Genomic DNA, 16,490 nt, shown 5'->3' on the forward strand with positions numbered 1-16,490 from the left:
TCCACAATATCAACATAGCCAAGACCCCATGACCCAAAATATTCCCCCATCTGCTTCTACCAGGGCACAAAACACACCCTCCCACACATACACTCCCCCGCAAACATCTCACACACACACGCTCCCCTCTACACATACACTTCATCATCAATCACCCTGCATCAGAAGCAGATACAACACACACTCTCCCCCTGGGCCAGATCCACATACACTCTCTCTCTCTACACACACATTCTTCCCATCACCCAGCTCACTACACATACAGGTGGTCAATACACTCGGCTTTACTCGAAAAATCTCTCACCAGAGCAACCTCACTGACGGTAACACGAGTGGAGCGCTAATATAGCCAAGGTTTTGCACAGTCTCTGGCATTTAACACGATGTGGGGTAACCTTATTCAAAGCAGGTCTAGCTTACAGTGCTAATGTGAATGCACATGGGATCCCTGTCCACACTAGTACTCCCACCCACTGCGACCACCAGTCAGTGGAGTTGCTCTAGTCTTACCAATAGTGGGAAATTAAAAAAAAAAAAAAAAAACATGATGTAGACAAGCCCACACCCGCTCCCCCTGGCCTGCATCCTGCACACACAATACCACTGCAACCAGCTCCACTTCTCCCCTCCACAGGCCCCAGCTCTGGTCTGATGTGCCCCCGCAGGCCCAGGGTCTCCCCCTCCAACAGGCCTAGGTCTGCCCCTCCCCCACACACACAGGCCCCAGGTCTCCCCCGCAGGCCCAGGCCACAGCCTCGCTCTCGCGCCCAGCGTAGCCCGCCTTCCCACCGCCAGGAGACACGTCCGGCCTGGCCCCAGCCTACCCGCACACCCCGGCCAGCCTGGCCTCACCTGGCGGCGGCTCCGGCAGGGCCTGGGCAGCGGGAGGGTAACAGCTCCGCAGCGCGCACAACAAGCCGCTCGCTGCGCCGCCAGCACACGCCCCCCGCTCCGCCCACCGACCCCCATTGGTTACTTTGCGCACGTGGCCGGCGCCCTATTGGAACAACGCTCAGTCCGTCAATGGTACCCCCGGGGGCGGGCTCTCCCAGCAGGCGGGAGTGGGGGAGTGGAGGCCGGGATGGGGTGGGGGGGAGGCTGGAGCGGGAGCCCCGGGCCTGGAGCGGGGAGAGCCGGGGATGGCGGGGAATCACCTGGGCTGCCTGCGCAATGGCCCCCGAGCCCCTTTTCTTGGCGCTTGCTGTGTCTCGGGAGGAAGGGCCCATCCCCTGTCCAGACCAGAACTAGCCCCCCTGTTTGGATGCCCCATTTAGCCCAAAGCTGCTTCCACCCCTTGGGGAGCGTGTTCACTGGCCCATGTAGCAGCTAGCCTTGGCAGGGTCCAGCCCGCCTTTCTGGAGCTGGGCTGGTGGAGCAGAGGATTGTTCTGTTCGTGTGTTTTTTAGAGAGCGAGACACTCAGGTCACTGGTTTGATTCCGAGGGGAAGAAAACTCTTTATCTACTTATCAGAGGGGTAGCCGTGTTAGTCTGAATCTGTAAAAAGCAACAGAGGGTCCTGTGGCACCTTTTAAGACTAACTGAAGTATTGGGAGGATAAGCTTTCGTGGGTAAGAACCTCACTTCTTCAGATGCAAGTGATGTCTTGCATCTGAAGAAGTGAGGTTCGTACCCACGAAAGCTTATGCTCCCAATACTTGTGTTAGTCTTAAAGGTGCCACAGGACCCTCTGTTGTTTTTTATCTACTTAGACACGTCTGCTTGCAAAACCGATGTTAATACAGTCACAGAAGGCAAAGATACAATTGTCAGCCTAAACGTTCATTTTCCTTTGGAATCTTTAGGTTCAAGAAATGAGGAAATGAAGGCATGAATGAAAGGAGTAAAGAAAGGTCAGGCTACAAATATAGGAGTAAAAGGCTCACACGGGGGCAGAAGGCTTCAAAATGACAGTTTTGGCAGTGGATACTGATGTTCATCCTTCCTCTGCTCCCAAGCATTTTTGGACAAAGCAAATCATGGGCACCGTAAGCACTCTTTCATAGGTCCTGGCAAGTAGGAGTCTTTCTGCGTTTCAAGCACCTATTTGGCCTGGCCCCAGTTCTATTTGCAGAGATGGAACAAAACTCTTAACACTCCCTGGCTACAAATCTTCAGAGCAATAGGGTGGTAAGGGTGAAAAGCAAGAAGCTGGAATAATTGAAAAGCTCTAGCTGCATTCACTCATATCAAAAGACATGACTGGGTGAAATGATCTCTTTGTGTGGGGGGCAATATCAAAACACAGGACACAAAGAGAAATAGATTGTTACAGTACAAGTCAATGTTTGTGCTAAGGTGAACATGAGAGCTGCTCTACCCCAAAATAGCAAGCCAGCTATTTTAGTGCAAAAAGCATTATGTTGTGTAAAGGCATGACAGTTATTTGAAGCAATGCCACCATTTGACTGCACTGTTAATTGTGACAGTGGGAAAGTGTGATGCTGTTTTGAGGGAATGTCTTCATTTTGTGTTGTGAGGTTCTGACGCCATATGATGACACATCTGTGCAATGCCTTTGTGTTGCATTAGGATATGGCATTTTTTTAAATGTGATGCTAGTTTGTCACAATGCAATTACAGACTCCTAGTCTTTAAGACCAAAAGGGACCATCATGATCAACTAGCCTGACATGCACATCACAGACCACAGAACCTCACCTCCTGAAATAGGCAATTAACCTCTAGCTGAGTTACTGAAGTCCTCAAATCTTGATTTAAAGACTTACAATTACAGAGAATCCACCACTTACTCTAGGTCAAACCAGCAAGTGACCCTTGCCCCATGCTGCAGAGGAAGGCAAAAAAAAAAAAAGTCTCTCTGAAAATCTTACCCAGGGAAAAATTCCTTCATGACCCCAAATATGGCAATCAGTTAACTTAGATCTTGAACATGTGGGCGAGACCCACCAGCCAGTATCTGGGAAAGAACTCAGAGCCCTCCCCATTTAGTGACCCATCTCCAGCCATTAGAGATATTTGCTAAGAGCAGATGCAGATGAGCCATATGCCATTGTAGGCAACTTCATCAGACCATTCCTTCCATAAACTTATCAAGCTAAATCTTGAAACAAATGAGGGTTTTGACCACACTATTCTCCTTGGAAGGCTATTCCACTCCTCTGATGGTTAGAAACCTTTGTCTAATTGGAAGCCTAAACTCGTAGATAGTCAGCTTATATCCATTTGTTATTGTGCCAGCATTGGCCCTTCACTTAAATAACTCCTTTCTTTTCCTTGTGTTTCTCCATCTGATGTATTTATAGAGAGCAATCATATATCCCCTCAGCCTCTCCTATTGTTAGGCTAAACAAGACCAAGCTCTTTTAATATGCTCTCATAAGGCAGGTTCTCCATTCTTCTGATTATCCTAGTAACCCTTCTCTGCACCTGTTCTGGTCTGAATTCATCTTTCTTAAATATGGGATTCCAGAATTGCACACAGTATTCCAGATTAGGTCTCACTAGTGCTTTGTACAATGTTAATAAACTTACCTATCTCTACTGAAAATATCTGGCCTAATGTGCATTATAGGATTGCATATGCCTTTTTCACAGCCACATCAGCCTCACCACGTCTTGTGATGATGCAATGTGGTGACATTTGGCCAGAGCCGGCTCCAGCGTTTTTGCCGCCCCAAGCGGCAAAAAACCACCAACAACAAAAACGCGATCGCCAGCACTTCAGCGGAAGCGCCGCTTCTTCGGCAGCAATTTGGCTGCAGGTCCTTCCCTCTGAGAGGGACTGGGGGACCCACTGCCGAATTGCCACCGAAGAGCCAGACGTGCTGCCCCTTTCCGTTGGCTGCCCCAGGCACCTGCTTGCTACGCTGGTGCCTGGAGCCAGCCCTGCATTTGGTACAACTCAAACATGTTGAATGATATTATGTTGCTATAAATGCAACATGAATACATTTCAGTTCAATTAAATAATGGTGTGAGGACATTTGAAGAAACTTGGTGACAATTAAGCAAACCTCCTCAACTTGTGATTCCGAACACAGTACAACAGTGTTATGATGTTACATTTACATGATATCACTACATATTGAGATGTTTGTTACAGAACAATGGTGTTCTGAGATATTACAATGACATTTCAGCTCCATCACAATGTAGTGATGACATTTGACAAACAGTGAAGCTCTGCAGTATTATGAAAAATCATGGAGCAGGTCCTCAAAGAATCCATTTTGAAGCACCTGGAAGAGAGGAAGGTGATCAAGAACAGTCAACCGATTCACCAAGGGAAAGTCATGCCTGACCAACCTGATTGCCTTCTATGATGAGATAATTGGCTCTGTGGATGAAAGCGGTGGATGTGATACATCTTGACTTTAGCAAAGCTTTTGATACAGTCTCCCATAGTATTGTTGCCAGCAAGTTACAGAAGTATGGATTGGATGAATGGACTATAAGGTGAATAGAAAGCTGGCTAGATCGTCGGGCTCAATGGGTAGTGATCAACAGCTTGATGTCTAGTTGCCAGCTGGTAGCAAGTGGAGTGCCCCAGCCAGGGGGAGGTCCTGGGACCGTTTTTGTTCAACATCCTAATGAATGATCTGGATGATGGGATGGATTGCACCCTCAGTAAGTTCGTAGATGACACTAAGCAGGGGGGAGAGGTAGATATGCTGGAGGGTAGGGATAGGGTCCAGAGTGACCTAGACAAATTGGAGGATTGGGCCAAAAAAAATCTGATGAGGTTAAACAAGGACAAGTGCAGAGTCCTGCACTTAGGAAAGAAGAATCCCATTCACTGCTACAGGCTGGGGGCCAACGGCTAAGCAGCAGTTCTGCAGAAAAGGACCTGGGGATTACAGTGGATGAGAAGCTGGATATGAGTCGACAGTGTGCCCTTGTTGCCAAGAAGGTAACGGCATATTGGGCTGCATTAGTAGGAGCTCAAATATTTATTATGCTCAAATAAATTTGTTAATCTCTAAGGTGCCACAGGTACTCCTGTTCTTTTTATTAGTAGGAGCATTGCCCACAGATCGAGGGAAGTGATAATTCCTCTCTATTCAGCACCCTGGTGAGGCCACATCTGGAGTATTGTGTCCAGTTTTGGGCCCTTCACTACAGAAAGGATGTGGAGAAATTGGAGAGTCCAGCGGAAGGCAGCGAAAATGCTTACGGGGCTGGGGCACATGATTTATGAGGATAGGCTGAGGTAACTGGGCTTGTTTAATCTGCAGACGAGAAGAGTGAGGGGAGATTTGATAGCAGCCTTCAACTACCTGAAGGGGGGTTCCAAGGAGGATGGAACTCGGCTGTTCTCAGTGGTGGCAGATGACAAAACAAGGAACAATGGTTTCAAGTTGTAGTGGGGGAGGTCTAGGTTGGATATTAGGGGCAACTATTTCACTAGGTGGGTGGTGAAGCACTGGAATGGGTTCCCTAGGGAGGTGGTAGAATCTGCATCCTGAGAGGTTTTTGAGGCCCAGCTTGACAAAGCCGTGGCTGGGATGATTTAGTTGGGGTTGGTCCTACTTTGAGCAGGGGGTTGGACTAGATACCTCCTGAGGTCTCTTCCAACCCTAATCTTCTATGATGGTGACATTTCAATGACATGCAGCAGTGATGGCTTCAGACACAGTGCAGCAGCATTTGTACACATCATAATGACATTTCAGTATGGTGCTGTGATGTCACACATGCAGTGCTGGTAGTTGACAGAGTGGCATCGTAAGGCCCCTATAGTGATGGTATTTGACACGGTGCAAGGGTGTCTTCTGACGTGTTGCAATGACATTTGAGGATGCAATGTGACATCACACCATGAGGTGATGGCGACTGACACCATGCAGTGCCATTCTGAGGGTGTTGCAATAATATCTCAGCATGGCACTGCAAGGAAGCCGTGTGGCGATGGATGCAACACGATGTGGTGGGGCTGTGAGATGTCCCCCCTAGAAGTACCCTCTCATGGCCCACAGCACCCTTTCCTGGCAGCACCGTCCTTAAAGGTCGCCATGGGCTGCCCTGCTCTGCCAGACCCCCATCTGGTAGCAGCCAGTCTGGGCAGCCCACAGTTCCCAGGTGCACAAAGTACCAGCCGGGCTCCAAGGGCCTCCCAGGCCCCGCTCCTCATTCCTCCCCTCCCCCATAACGGTCGCTGTGTACGCGCGCCACCCAGAGGCGGCGAGAACCACTCCGCTAAAGAGCGATGGGATTCCACGTGACCACTCCCGGGTGAGGGGGCCGAAGGGAGCGCGTGGGGGCGCGCCGTGTGGCTGGTACGCGCGCGGCGGTCACGTGTTCCCGTGCTCCCTGCCGCCCCCTCCCCCCCAGCCGGTCGCCTCCTGTACCGCCGCCGCGGCCCGCCGCTTTGTGAAGACGGCAAGATGGCGGCCAGTAACTATTACGGCTTCGCGCATGGTGCTGCCGCCGCCGGGCCCCAGTACAGGTACGGGGGAGCTCCCGGCCCGGGCACCGCGCGGCTGGGTGGGGCCGCCCCGCCTCTCCGCTCAGAGCCGCGCCAAGGCAGCTCTTCTGCTCGGGGAATGGGAGGCAGGTGCGGGCCGAAGCAGGGAACCGGCACGGGGAAGGCTTGGGGCGCTGCCGGATCCTCCGGCCCCCATGCTCCACTTAGGGCGGCTAAAATGGCGGCGTGGGGAGTCGGGGGTCTGCCCCATTCCTCCATCACCACCCTCCTCATCCCCCCGCTTTCCCACGGGGGTCTGCCCCCCCATCACCACCCCCGTCAGTCCCCCGCCTTCCCACGGGGGTCTGCCCCCCCATCACCACCCCCGTCAGTCCCCCGCCTTCCCACGGGGGTCTGCCCCCCCATCACCACCCCCGTCAGTCCCCCGCCTTCCCACGGGGGTCTGCCCCCCCATCACCACCCCCGTCAGTCCCCCGCCTTCCCACGGGGGTCTGCCCCCCCATCACCACCCCCGTCAGTCCCCTGCCTTCCCACGGGGGTCTGCCCCCCCATCACCACCCCCGTCAGTCCCCCGCCTTCCCACGGGGGTCTGCCCCCCCATCACCACCCCCGTCAGTCCCCCGCCTTCCCACGGGGGTCTGCCCCCCCCCATCACCACCCCCGTCAGTCCCCCGCCTTCCCACGGGGGTCTGCCCCCCCATCATCACCCCCCTCAGTCCCCTGCCTTCCCACGGGGTCTGCCCCCCATCACCACCCTCCTCAGCCCCCTGCTTTCCCATGGGGGTCTGCCCCCCCATCATCACCCCCCTCAGTCCCCTGCCTTCCCATGGGGGTCTGCCCCCCATCACCATCCCCCTCAGCTTTCCCACGGGGTCTGCCCCCCATCACCACCCTCCTCATCCCCCCGCTTTCCCACGGGGGTCTGCCCCCCGCATCACCACCCCCGTCAGTCCCCCGCCTTCCCACGGGGGTCTGCCCCCCCATCACCACCCCCGTCAGTCCCCCACCTTCCCACGGGGGTCTGCCCCCCCATCACCACCCCCGTCAGTCCCCCGCCTTCCCACGGGGGTCTGCCCCCCATCACCATCCCCCTCAGCTTTCCCACGGGGTCTGCCCCCCATCACCACCCTCCTCAGCCCCCTGCTTTCCCATGGGGGTCTGCCCCCCATCACCATCCCCCTCAGCCCCTCAGCTTTCCCACGGGGTCTGCCCCCCATCACCACCCTCCTCAGCCCCCTGCTTTCCCATGGGGGTCTGCCCCCCCATTGCCACCCTCCTCAGCCCCCTGACTCCCCCTTCTCCATCGCCACCCTCCTCATCCCCTTGCACCCCCCCTGGGGGTCTGCCCCCCATCTCCATCACCACGCTCCTCATCTCCCTGCCCCCCTTTCTCTATCACCACCCTCCTGCTCTCCCTGCCCCCCCACAGGGGTCTGCCTCCTTCATCACCAGCCTCCTCCTCCTGCCTCCCCCTCCTCCATTGCCATCCTCCTCATCCTGCTGTCCCCCCATTCTTCCATCGCCACCCTCCTGCTCTCCCTGCCCCCCCCGCACAGGGGTCTGCCCCCATTTCTCCATCACCACCACCCTCCTCCTCCCCCTGTTTCTCCATTGCCACCCTCCTGCTCTTCCTGCCCCCCACATGGGGGTCTGCGCCCCTTCCTCCATTGCCACCCTCCTAATCCCCCACTCTGTACACATGGGGGTCTGCCCCCCACATCATGCCTCATCCTCTGCCCTGGATCTGCTCTCACCTGTCTCCCCTTCCTCATCTTCTGACCCCACACACAGGGACCTGCTCCCCCTTCCTCAATCCTTACCTTACTCCTCCTCCCTCATCCCCCCCATCCTTGTTCCCTGCCTCACTAGGAACTGTACCCCCTATAGTTACCCTGGCTGCTCCACCCCCATCTGTCATCTATCTCAGTGCTTTCACACACTGGAGGCTCATTCCCTAGCTCCTCTCTTCAGACACACTGTGGTGGCCCCACACCCTCCACCCTTCCTTTGCTTCCCTTTTCCTGCCTTCAGAGGATCCCACCATTTGCGTGTACACACACACCCACCAGTGGCTTTGCCTTTTCTTCAGATCCACCTGCCTTGCTCCCTTCCCATGTCCACCACCAGTGGGGCTCTCCCATGTGATCAGCCTTGTCCTCTCATTAATCCCTACCACAGTATTCAACCCTCTGTTCTCACATCCAGTAGGGCTTGTCTGCTGACCCTTTTCCACTCTTCATTCTTCACATGGGGGCTCTGACTCCACAGGAGTCCCCCAATTCCTTGTTATCTCCAGAGGACTCTGCCTTTTCCAGGGATTTCCTTACTAATCCATCATGCCCCAGGGAGTTCAGTCTGTTGCTTCCCCAGGGCTTTGCTTGCTTTGCTCCTGTATCTTCCCCCAAGTGCTTAGTCCTTCCCCAGGATCCCCTTATCTTAGCTGATGCTTCCAAGAATCCTTTCTGTTCTCCCATCAGTCCTTAGAATGCATCCCATCTCTTCTCATTTTTAGGGGGTACTCTGCCATCAGGGATTCCTCTGTTCCCTCATGTCGCAGGGTGCTGTACCTCCTCCAGAAATCTCCATTCTCCATGTTTTTGTCCTCTTCTTGTTAAGTATACTGCCTTCCCCAAAATGTCTCTGCTTCCCTGTCTTTTTTCCCCAGCACCCTTCTTCCTCCAGGGCTCCTTTCCTCTTTCTCCTCCCTGGAATGTTCTCCCTCACCCCATATCCACCTCACTCCCTTGTGGTGCTTATCCTCTCCAAGGATCCTCCCTGCTTTCCTCTTCCAGCTTGGCCACTCAGTCTTCTCAGAGGTTCCCCTTTATTTCCCCCTCACTCCCACCCTCATAGGTTTCTCTGCCTCCTCAAAGGCTCCCTCTGCCCACCCACCTTTTTACATTATTTCCTGCCAGCCCCCTGGCATGCTCCAAGATTCCACCTGCCTAATTTCTCAATTTCTCTCCTTGGGGCTTGCTGCCTCCAGTAACCATCTGTAGCTATTCTCCCCTGAGATGCTCTGTCCAATGATATCCTTTCCCATTTCTCCTAAGCCCCACCCCATGCTCTTTTCCAACAATTCTTCTTTCCCTCATGTTCTCTGTATCGCATGGATCCCCTTCTATCGTTTCATCCCCCTCTTGGATGGCTCTTCCCTCTCCAGAGATCTATTCTGACCATCTCCCTTTCCTCAGGGTGCTTTGTCTCATGGCTGGGTTGGGGTTGCATTGCCTCAGGGTTTCTTGTCCATAGGGTATGTCTTCGCTGCAGAGTTCACTCAAGTTACTTTTAGCCTATCTCAATTGAGAATTGCCACACTACGGAATGACACTCAAGCTGCTTGTCCACACTGATGCTGTGCTCACTTGCGTGTGGCACTAAGACCTCTTGAGGCATATCCCATGTTTCTTTGCATGCAGTAAGCTGAGCTGCTCCAGGAATTCTTCTCCAGTGAAGTGTGGGAAAGTTTGTCAGTTCTGTCTGGGCACACATGGGGAATTGTGAGAAGGCATTGGAGTACTAGTGGCACTCAAGTGGAGCTAGCCTGCGTTCACAGTGCAGAATGGTTGTGTTAGCACAACTTGTCATCTTCCAGCTCTAAAGCAGTACCCCATGAAGGTAAGGGTTTTGCATGTGGATGATCTCAAGTTAAGGGCAACACTTGCGGTAACTTTGCAGTAGTAACTTTGCAGTAAAGACAAACCTTACTGATCTCGGCTTTCTCCAGGGATTTCCTTCTTTTCTTTCTTTCCAGAATTCCCCCTCCCAGTTGCTGTGAACTGTTTATTGTCCTTGAGTTTTGAAAACATTTTACCCTGACTTTAGCAGCCCTCTCCTCTCTCTCTCTCTACCAAAACAGCTCCAAACTGGAGCTGTAGGGAGGAAGCAAACCATATAGTTGGAAATCCTCTCCACCCGAATATTTCCAAGGAGGTTTGCACTTGTCCCTTTCCCAGTCCAGCTCACAGTCAATAAATGTCTGGCTAAATGTTGGTTTCTAATGCATTTTTGACAGGTGTTCATGCAGTTATTGCACTTAGTATAAGACTGCAGTGTAGTTTTTAACCTATCCAGTGAGTTGGAAATTATTCACCAGTGCAATTAAAATCCTGTACATTTCTCTCAACTTTTCCAGCAGAGTTGGTGGCCACTTTCTTGGTCCTGGAATTTTAAGATATGTTCCAGAGTTGGTATAGAAAGGGGGGTGGGTGGGTGTTTAGCATGCAGGATTGTGAGAAACACATCAGCTTGACAGTTGCAGTACTTTGGATGCCTTCCTGAAGAGTAATATTTTGCTACTGCTGCTAGCAGCACATTTTCAGTCATGGAAAATGCACATGCCACTGGTGTGTTTGTAGCAGAGTGTTTGACTTTCTCATTTGTATTTGCATTCTCAATACCATTCTTGGGATGTTGCTTGCCAGTTCTAGCTTGGATATACAAGAGGCCTAGTTGCATGCTGTTAACCTTGCATAGTCTGCTCTTTCTACAGAAACACATTTAAGGACTGCACCTATGTTTTCAACCTGATGTGGAAAATACTGTGAATTTGCCAATCTGTCAGTGAGAAAATTCAAACTATTTCTTGCCATTTCTCCACTGATAGAAACTAAGTTATTTAAAGCATTTGAAGATACTATACTGAGCAGTAATAAACATGAAAAGCAAACATTGTCTGAATTAATTCACTTGTAAAAACTTGAATGCAGCTGCTTTCTCAGTATTCTGGTTTGGTTGGTAAAATGTACCACAGCTGCATGTGCGTGACACCACCTTTTAGTATGCAGTTCTGAACAGCTTATTAGCTGCTTTAAGAGCAGTTTGAGATAGCAGCTTGTCAGTCTTGGAAGGATTGAATATTAATAAATTCTTGTGTATCACAATAACACAACCTCAATAAGTAGAAGCATATAGGAAATGGATGTTGTGGGACATTTAAATTCAAATGTTTCCATATTATGTATTTCTGCTTGGTTGATGATGGTTGAAGCTCTCACAATTAGCCCATTAAATTAGTTTACATAGGTACTGGACTTTCAAGTAAGTATTTCTCGTTATCTTAAGTATAAAGAATGTGGCAGTATGAACATCATGAAGATAACTTATTAGATGACTTAACTTTTATGTCCCCTATCTAGCATCTAACAAATCTCTGACAATACTATGAAAGATAAACTCTCTCAATTAAAATTTCTGCACTCTAATACTTTGAAATAACAGGGTTTCACACTTGCAACAAACTGTGGCTCTTAACTCTAAAGTGAGGATACTGCAAAGATCCAAGGCTTTAGAGGTAAAGATATGAGCTGTAACTATTTCCACTAGTGTAATCTGTAGAAGTTCAAAGATCTGTTGAATCCAGTTTTGGAGTGAAATGAAATGTAGGGTATGAGAAACTTTGCAGGATGCTTGTCCATCCAGTCTTATTAGGGCCTTAAAAACTGAAATGGCTATATATCTACCAACAGGCAGCCAGTGTGTACTGAGCCAACAGATAGACTTACTCCACTCTTATCACAACCAGTTGTTCTGTTGCAGTCCATTGAAGACAGATCAGTTTCTTACCCCTATAAATGTAGCACACTACACCAATTCTATTGAGGTTAAAAGGACTGTCCCACAGTTACCAGGTCAGAATGCAAGCAGAAGAGTTGCATTCTAGCAATGTTACTGAGATGGGAAATCCAACCCCCCCCCCCCAAGTGTGCCTGACATCTGATCTTCTACTGTTAGTCTGTGTCACGGCTTTAATCTAGATCCATCATCCTACTGAAGCACCTCCCTGTGTGAAAGTGGGAGGCATAGGGAAATACTTTTCTGTAAACATCATCTGCTTGAACCAATCTGCATAATTTAAGTCTTGCAAGGGTTCAGTCTTGGCCAGTGTATTGTCATTCAGTCCCAAACATGTCAGACACCACCATAGTCAAGAGATAAGAGAAATATACAGTGGGGTATCATCAGCATAGTAATGATAACCCAAGCCCTATCTTTCAAAAATCTCTCCCAAAGGCAATATATAGACATTGAAAAGCACCGGAGTCAAAACCGACCCATGGGGAACTTCACATGCAATCCCAGTACAGGCAGACGGAAGATCACCCATCGCCACCGACTGGGAGCACTCTGTCAGGTATGACTAAAACCAGTTCAAAACGGTCCTGGTCATACCCAGCCTGGCCTTCAGGTGATGCAGTAACATAGTGTTCCACAGTAGCAAATGCTGCAGATCTCATATCACCAGTAATGAAAGGCCTCTCCTGGTGAGATCCCTTACAACCTATGTTGACCAGGGCTAGCTTGGAGTGTATTTTAGGAAAAGTTATCTCTTTACCAAATTGCTGTGTCTGCTGCACCAAACAATACATACTACAGAAGACGGTATTGCATCTGTGATTTAAAATGTTTTAATTAAGAACTTCAGACAGATGCGTTCTCGTCTGACTATAAGATCCTAGGACACAATCCATTATCATTTGACTTGGATGCGGAACATGATTTCTAGGAAAAAATGTTCCTTATTTGGAGTTTTTAAGATATCTCAAATTACATTAGTACTCTAGTAAATGGTCACCAGGTGTCTTTCTCCTACTTTTTCCAGGATATTTTAAAGGGAATTGACTGAGCAATCTTGAATAATGAAGGCACAAATAGTTTATTATAAGAGAATATTGTAGGGTGACTGTTACAATCAAATTTCAAAGTAGTGTAATTTATCCTTGATAAAAGTTAGTGAATATAGTAGATTAATTCTTTTTAAAGAATTAAAAATATTACATGTAACTCAGAATCTGCATCTTGACTTTGTTATAGTGCCAAGAAGTTTGTTCCAAAATGAAATGTCAAATATAAGAGTTTTAAACCTTGTTGCAATAACATGAGGGTGGAGAAATCATGAGGTTTTTGAGACTTTACCTTTGATAATAATGCTTCTGAGTTGAGTGTATTGATTTTCTTCTCTTTTTCTTTAATCTAAGAAGCCTGTTTTGAAGTCTTTTCACAAACAGTGGCTCTTGGTATTTGTTCTCAAGATTCTTGCTTCTCTTTGAACTCCAGATCATTCATGGATTAGTGCACTTTGGGGCTAATTCTTGTCATCAGAGTATAGAAACAAAATTAAGATTGAGTATTAGAACGTCTCCAAATTAACATCTTTGATTATTATGTAGTGTTTTTATTTTTTGTTGGTTTCTGATGTTCCAAATATCTCATCATAGGATAAAGTTAGGATAGTGCAGAGTCACACCTGAACTCGAAAAAGTTGATTTGAAGCCATAGATTATTCAATGACTCTCTAATTTTGATGTTTTAAAAACAGATTACTTGTCCATTGGTTTTGATGTTAAAAACATGTGGCTTCAAACCTACATGCATAAGTATCACAGGTGCATCTAAGAGGATTGTTACAACAGTTTTTATCTTTCGCCTTAAACTCTTGAGTGGGAGTAAAAAGATGCATGATTTTGCAATAGAAAATGTGTTTGTTTTTTTTTTTAAATTCATTTGCCCAAGGTAAGTGAATCATCTTCTTTTTAAAAAAAAAGAAAGCTTAAATTCTACAGAAATGTATCCTGTTAAGGTACCCTCAAGTTTCAGACACTGTCCTGGCGTTAATGGGGGAATAGATTTTTCAAGGGGTGTTCATAGCTGCAGCAGAGTGAAATTAACAAGATTCTTGTCAGTTTCATGGGTGTTAATTCAAAAACCTGGCAGTAGCAGTGAAACTGTGATGTTCATACTGCTGATTGGAAAGATATTACCAGCAGACACTTGAGGTACCCATAGGAGAAAAGGGCCCAAAAAATGGGAGTCTTGTGTAAGAAGTGGAGTAATGGAGACCCATGGTATATTGTTAACTCTTTGCAGCAGCCAGGAGAGGAGAGAGAATTCCATCTTCCTTTCATCAGAAACAGGATTTAGATGGAGAATTCGGAATGCCTGAAAACTTTCTCCAACTGGTCTGTGAGCTTTATGAAGGCTCCACCACCACCATCTGCTCCATGGAAGGAGAGATGCCTGAAATTCCTATCCATAGCAGTGTGAAGTAAGGCTGTCTCCTCAGCCACACTGTTTTCAACTTAGCCATGGAGCTGCTCATTTGAGCCATCTCCAGCAGTTTAGGCTGATTTGATATGTACAGCAATAGAGTGAATATCCTGGTCTATGCAGATGATCTGGTCCTGATCGCAGACAACTCTGACAGTCTCCAACAAATGCTCGAGGTCACCAGCCAGGCTGCCAACTGGATGGGACTCCACTTCAATGCTAAAAAGTGTGCATCCCTGCATATCGATGGCAGTAGAAGGGACTCAGTCTAGGTGATGCCGTTTCAGATCCAGGGTGATCCCATGATGTTCCTCGAGGACGGGCAAGCTTACCAACAACTTGGCACACCTTTGGGTTTCTGTGTCCAGCAGACATCTGAGGACACCATCACGGAGATCCTATGAGATGTGGCCAGGATTGACTTCTCCCTACTGACACCATGGCAGAAGATCAACGCCTTGAACACCTTCCTGACCTCCCATATCTCATTTGCCCTGCGGGGATCTGCCATGGTGAAGGTACCCCTTAAGGCAGACAACACCATCAGGCAGCAATGCCAGAGGTCCAGCAATGAACTGGTGTATATCTCGCACAGACAGGGCAATGCCAATATCCCTCGAATGGGTAATCTATGCAACATTGCAGTGATCATTCATGCCTTCTGACGTGCCTGGATGCCATGGTGAGGAACATCGCAGAAAGTGCTATGCAGGATGTCATCAAGAAGCGAATCACCAGGATCCTCTCCAACCAAGATGTTGCCACCTACCTGAGAGGCTCCTGGAAGGTGAATTTGGAAGGGGGTGGGGGAGACTTTGGCGTGCTCTGGACTTGTGCCCACCATTCTATGCGATGACTGAAGAAGTGTATCAGCTGCCAGTGGATGTGGTGCGAGGAATGCCAGGAGCTGGGAATCCTGGTGCCACAGGTGAAGAATGCAGAGCACACAATTATAGAATCATAGATGAGAGTTGGAAGAGACCTCAGGAGGTCATCAGTCCAACCCCCTGCTCAAAGCAGGACCAACACCAACTAAATCATCCCAGCCAGAGCTTTGTCAAGACAGGCCTTAAAAACCTCTCAGGATGCAGATTCCACCACCTCCCTAGGGAACCCATTCCAGTGCTTCACCACCCTCCTAGTGAAATAGTTTTTCCTAATATCCAGCCTACACCTCCCCCACTACAACTTGAGACCATTGCTCCTTGTTCTGTCATCTGCCACCACTGAGAATAGCCTAGCTCCATCCTCTTTGGAACCACATTCAGATAGTTGAAGGCAGCTATCAAATCCCCCCTCACTCTTCTCTTCTGCAGACTAAATAAGCCCAATTCCCTCAGCCTCTCCTTGTAAGTCATGTGCCCCGGCCCCCTAATCATTTTCATTGCCCTCCACTGAACTCTCTCCAATTTCTCCTTTCTGTAGTGGGGGCCCAAAACTGGAAGCAATTCTCCAGATGTGGCCTCACCAGTGCCAAATAGAGGGGAATAATCACTTCCCTTAGTAGTATTGCCAGCAGATCACTAATAAAAAGAACAGGAGTACCCGTGGCACCTTAGAGATTAACAAATTTATTTGAGCTCCTACTAATGCAGCCCAATATGCCATTAGCCTTCTTGGCAACAGGGGCACACTGCTGACTCCTATCCAGCTTCTTGTCCACTGTAATCCCCAGGTCCTTTTCTGCAGAGCTGCTGCTTAGCCAGTCGGTCCTCAGCCTGTAGCGGTGCACGGGATTCTTCCATCCTAAGTGCAGGAGTCTGCGCTTGTCCTTGTTGAACCTCATCAGATTTCTTTTGGCGCAATCCTCCAATTTACCTAGGTCATTCTGTACCCTATCCCTACCCTCCAGCGTATCTACCTCTCCCGCCAGCTTAGTGTCATCCGCGAACTTGCTGAGGGTGCAGTCCATCCCATCATCTAGATAATTAATGAAGATGTTGAACAAAACCGGTCCCAGGACTGTCCCCTGGGGCACTCCGCTTGCTATTGGCTGGCAACTAGACATCAAGCCGTTGAGCCTGACAATTTAGCCAGCTTTTCTATTCACCTTATAGT

General features: G+C 49.1%; 2 protein-coding genes across 3 annotated transcripts in view; one reads left to right on the forward strand and one right to left on the reverse strand.

Annotated features, from left to right (window-relative positions):
* Positions 1-933, reverse strand: part of ELAVL1 (ELAV like RNA binding protein 1) — a 93,081-nt gene extending 92,148 nt beyond the window's left edge. The window contains exon 1 of one of the 2 annotated variants that reach the window (XM_054013345.1): positions 853-933. The gene's annotated coding sequence lies outside the window, so the exon portion shown is untranslated. The remainder of the gene's footprint in view (positions 1-852) is intronic. The other variant, XM_054013346.1, reaches the window with a different exon arrangement.
* A 5,308-nt stretch (positions 934-6,241) lies between these two features.
* Positions 6,242-16,490, forward strand: part of ZFR2 (zinc finger RNA binding protein 2) — an 82,435-nt gene continuing 72,186 nt past the window's right edge. Inside the window, exon 1 of the mRNA XM_054013578.1 lies at positions 6,242-6,407. Coding sequence (XP_053869553.1) covers positions 6,346-6,407 — 62 coding nt within the window. The 5' untranslated portion in view covers positions 6,242-6,345. The remainder of the gene's footprint in view (positions 6,408-16,490) is intronic.

The sequence above is a fragment of the Malaclemys terrapin genome, chromosome 24 (genome assembly GCF_027887155.1).
Source record: "Malaclemys terrapin pileata isolate rMalTer1 chromosome 24, rMalTer1.hap1, whole genome shotgun sequence".
Classification (NCBI taxonomy): Eukaryota; Metazoa; Chordata; order Testudines; family Emydidae; genus Malaclemys; species Malaclemys terrapin.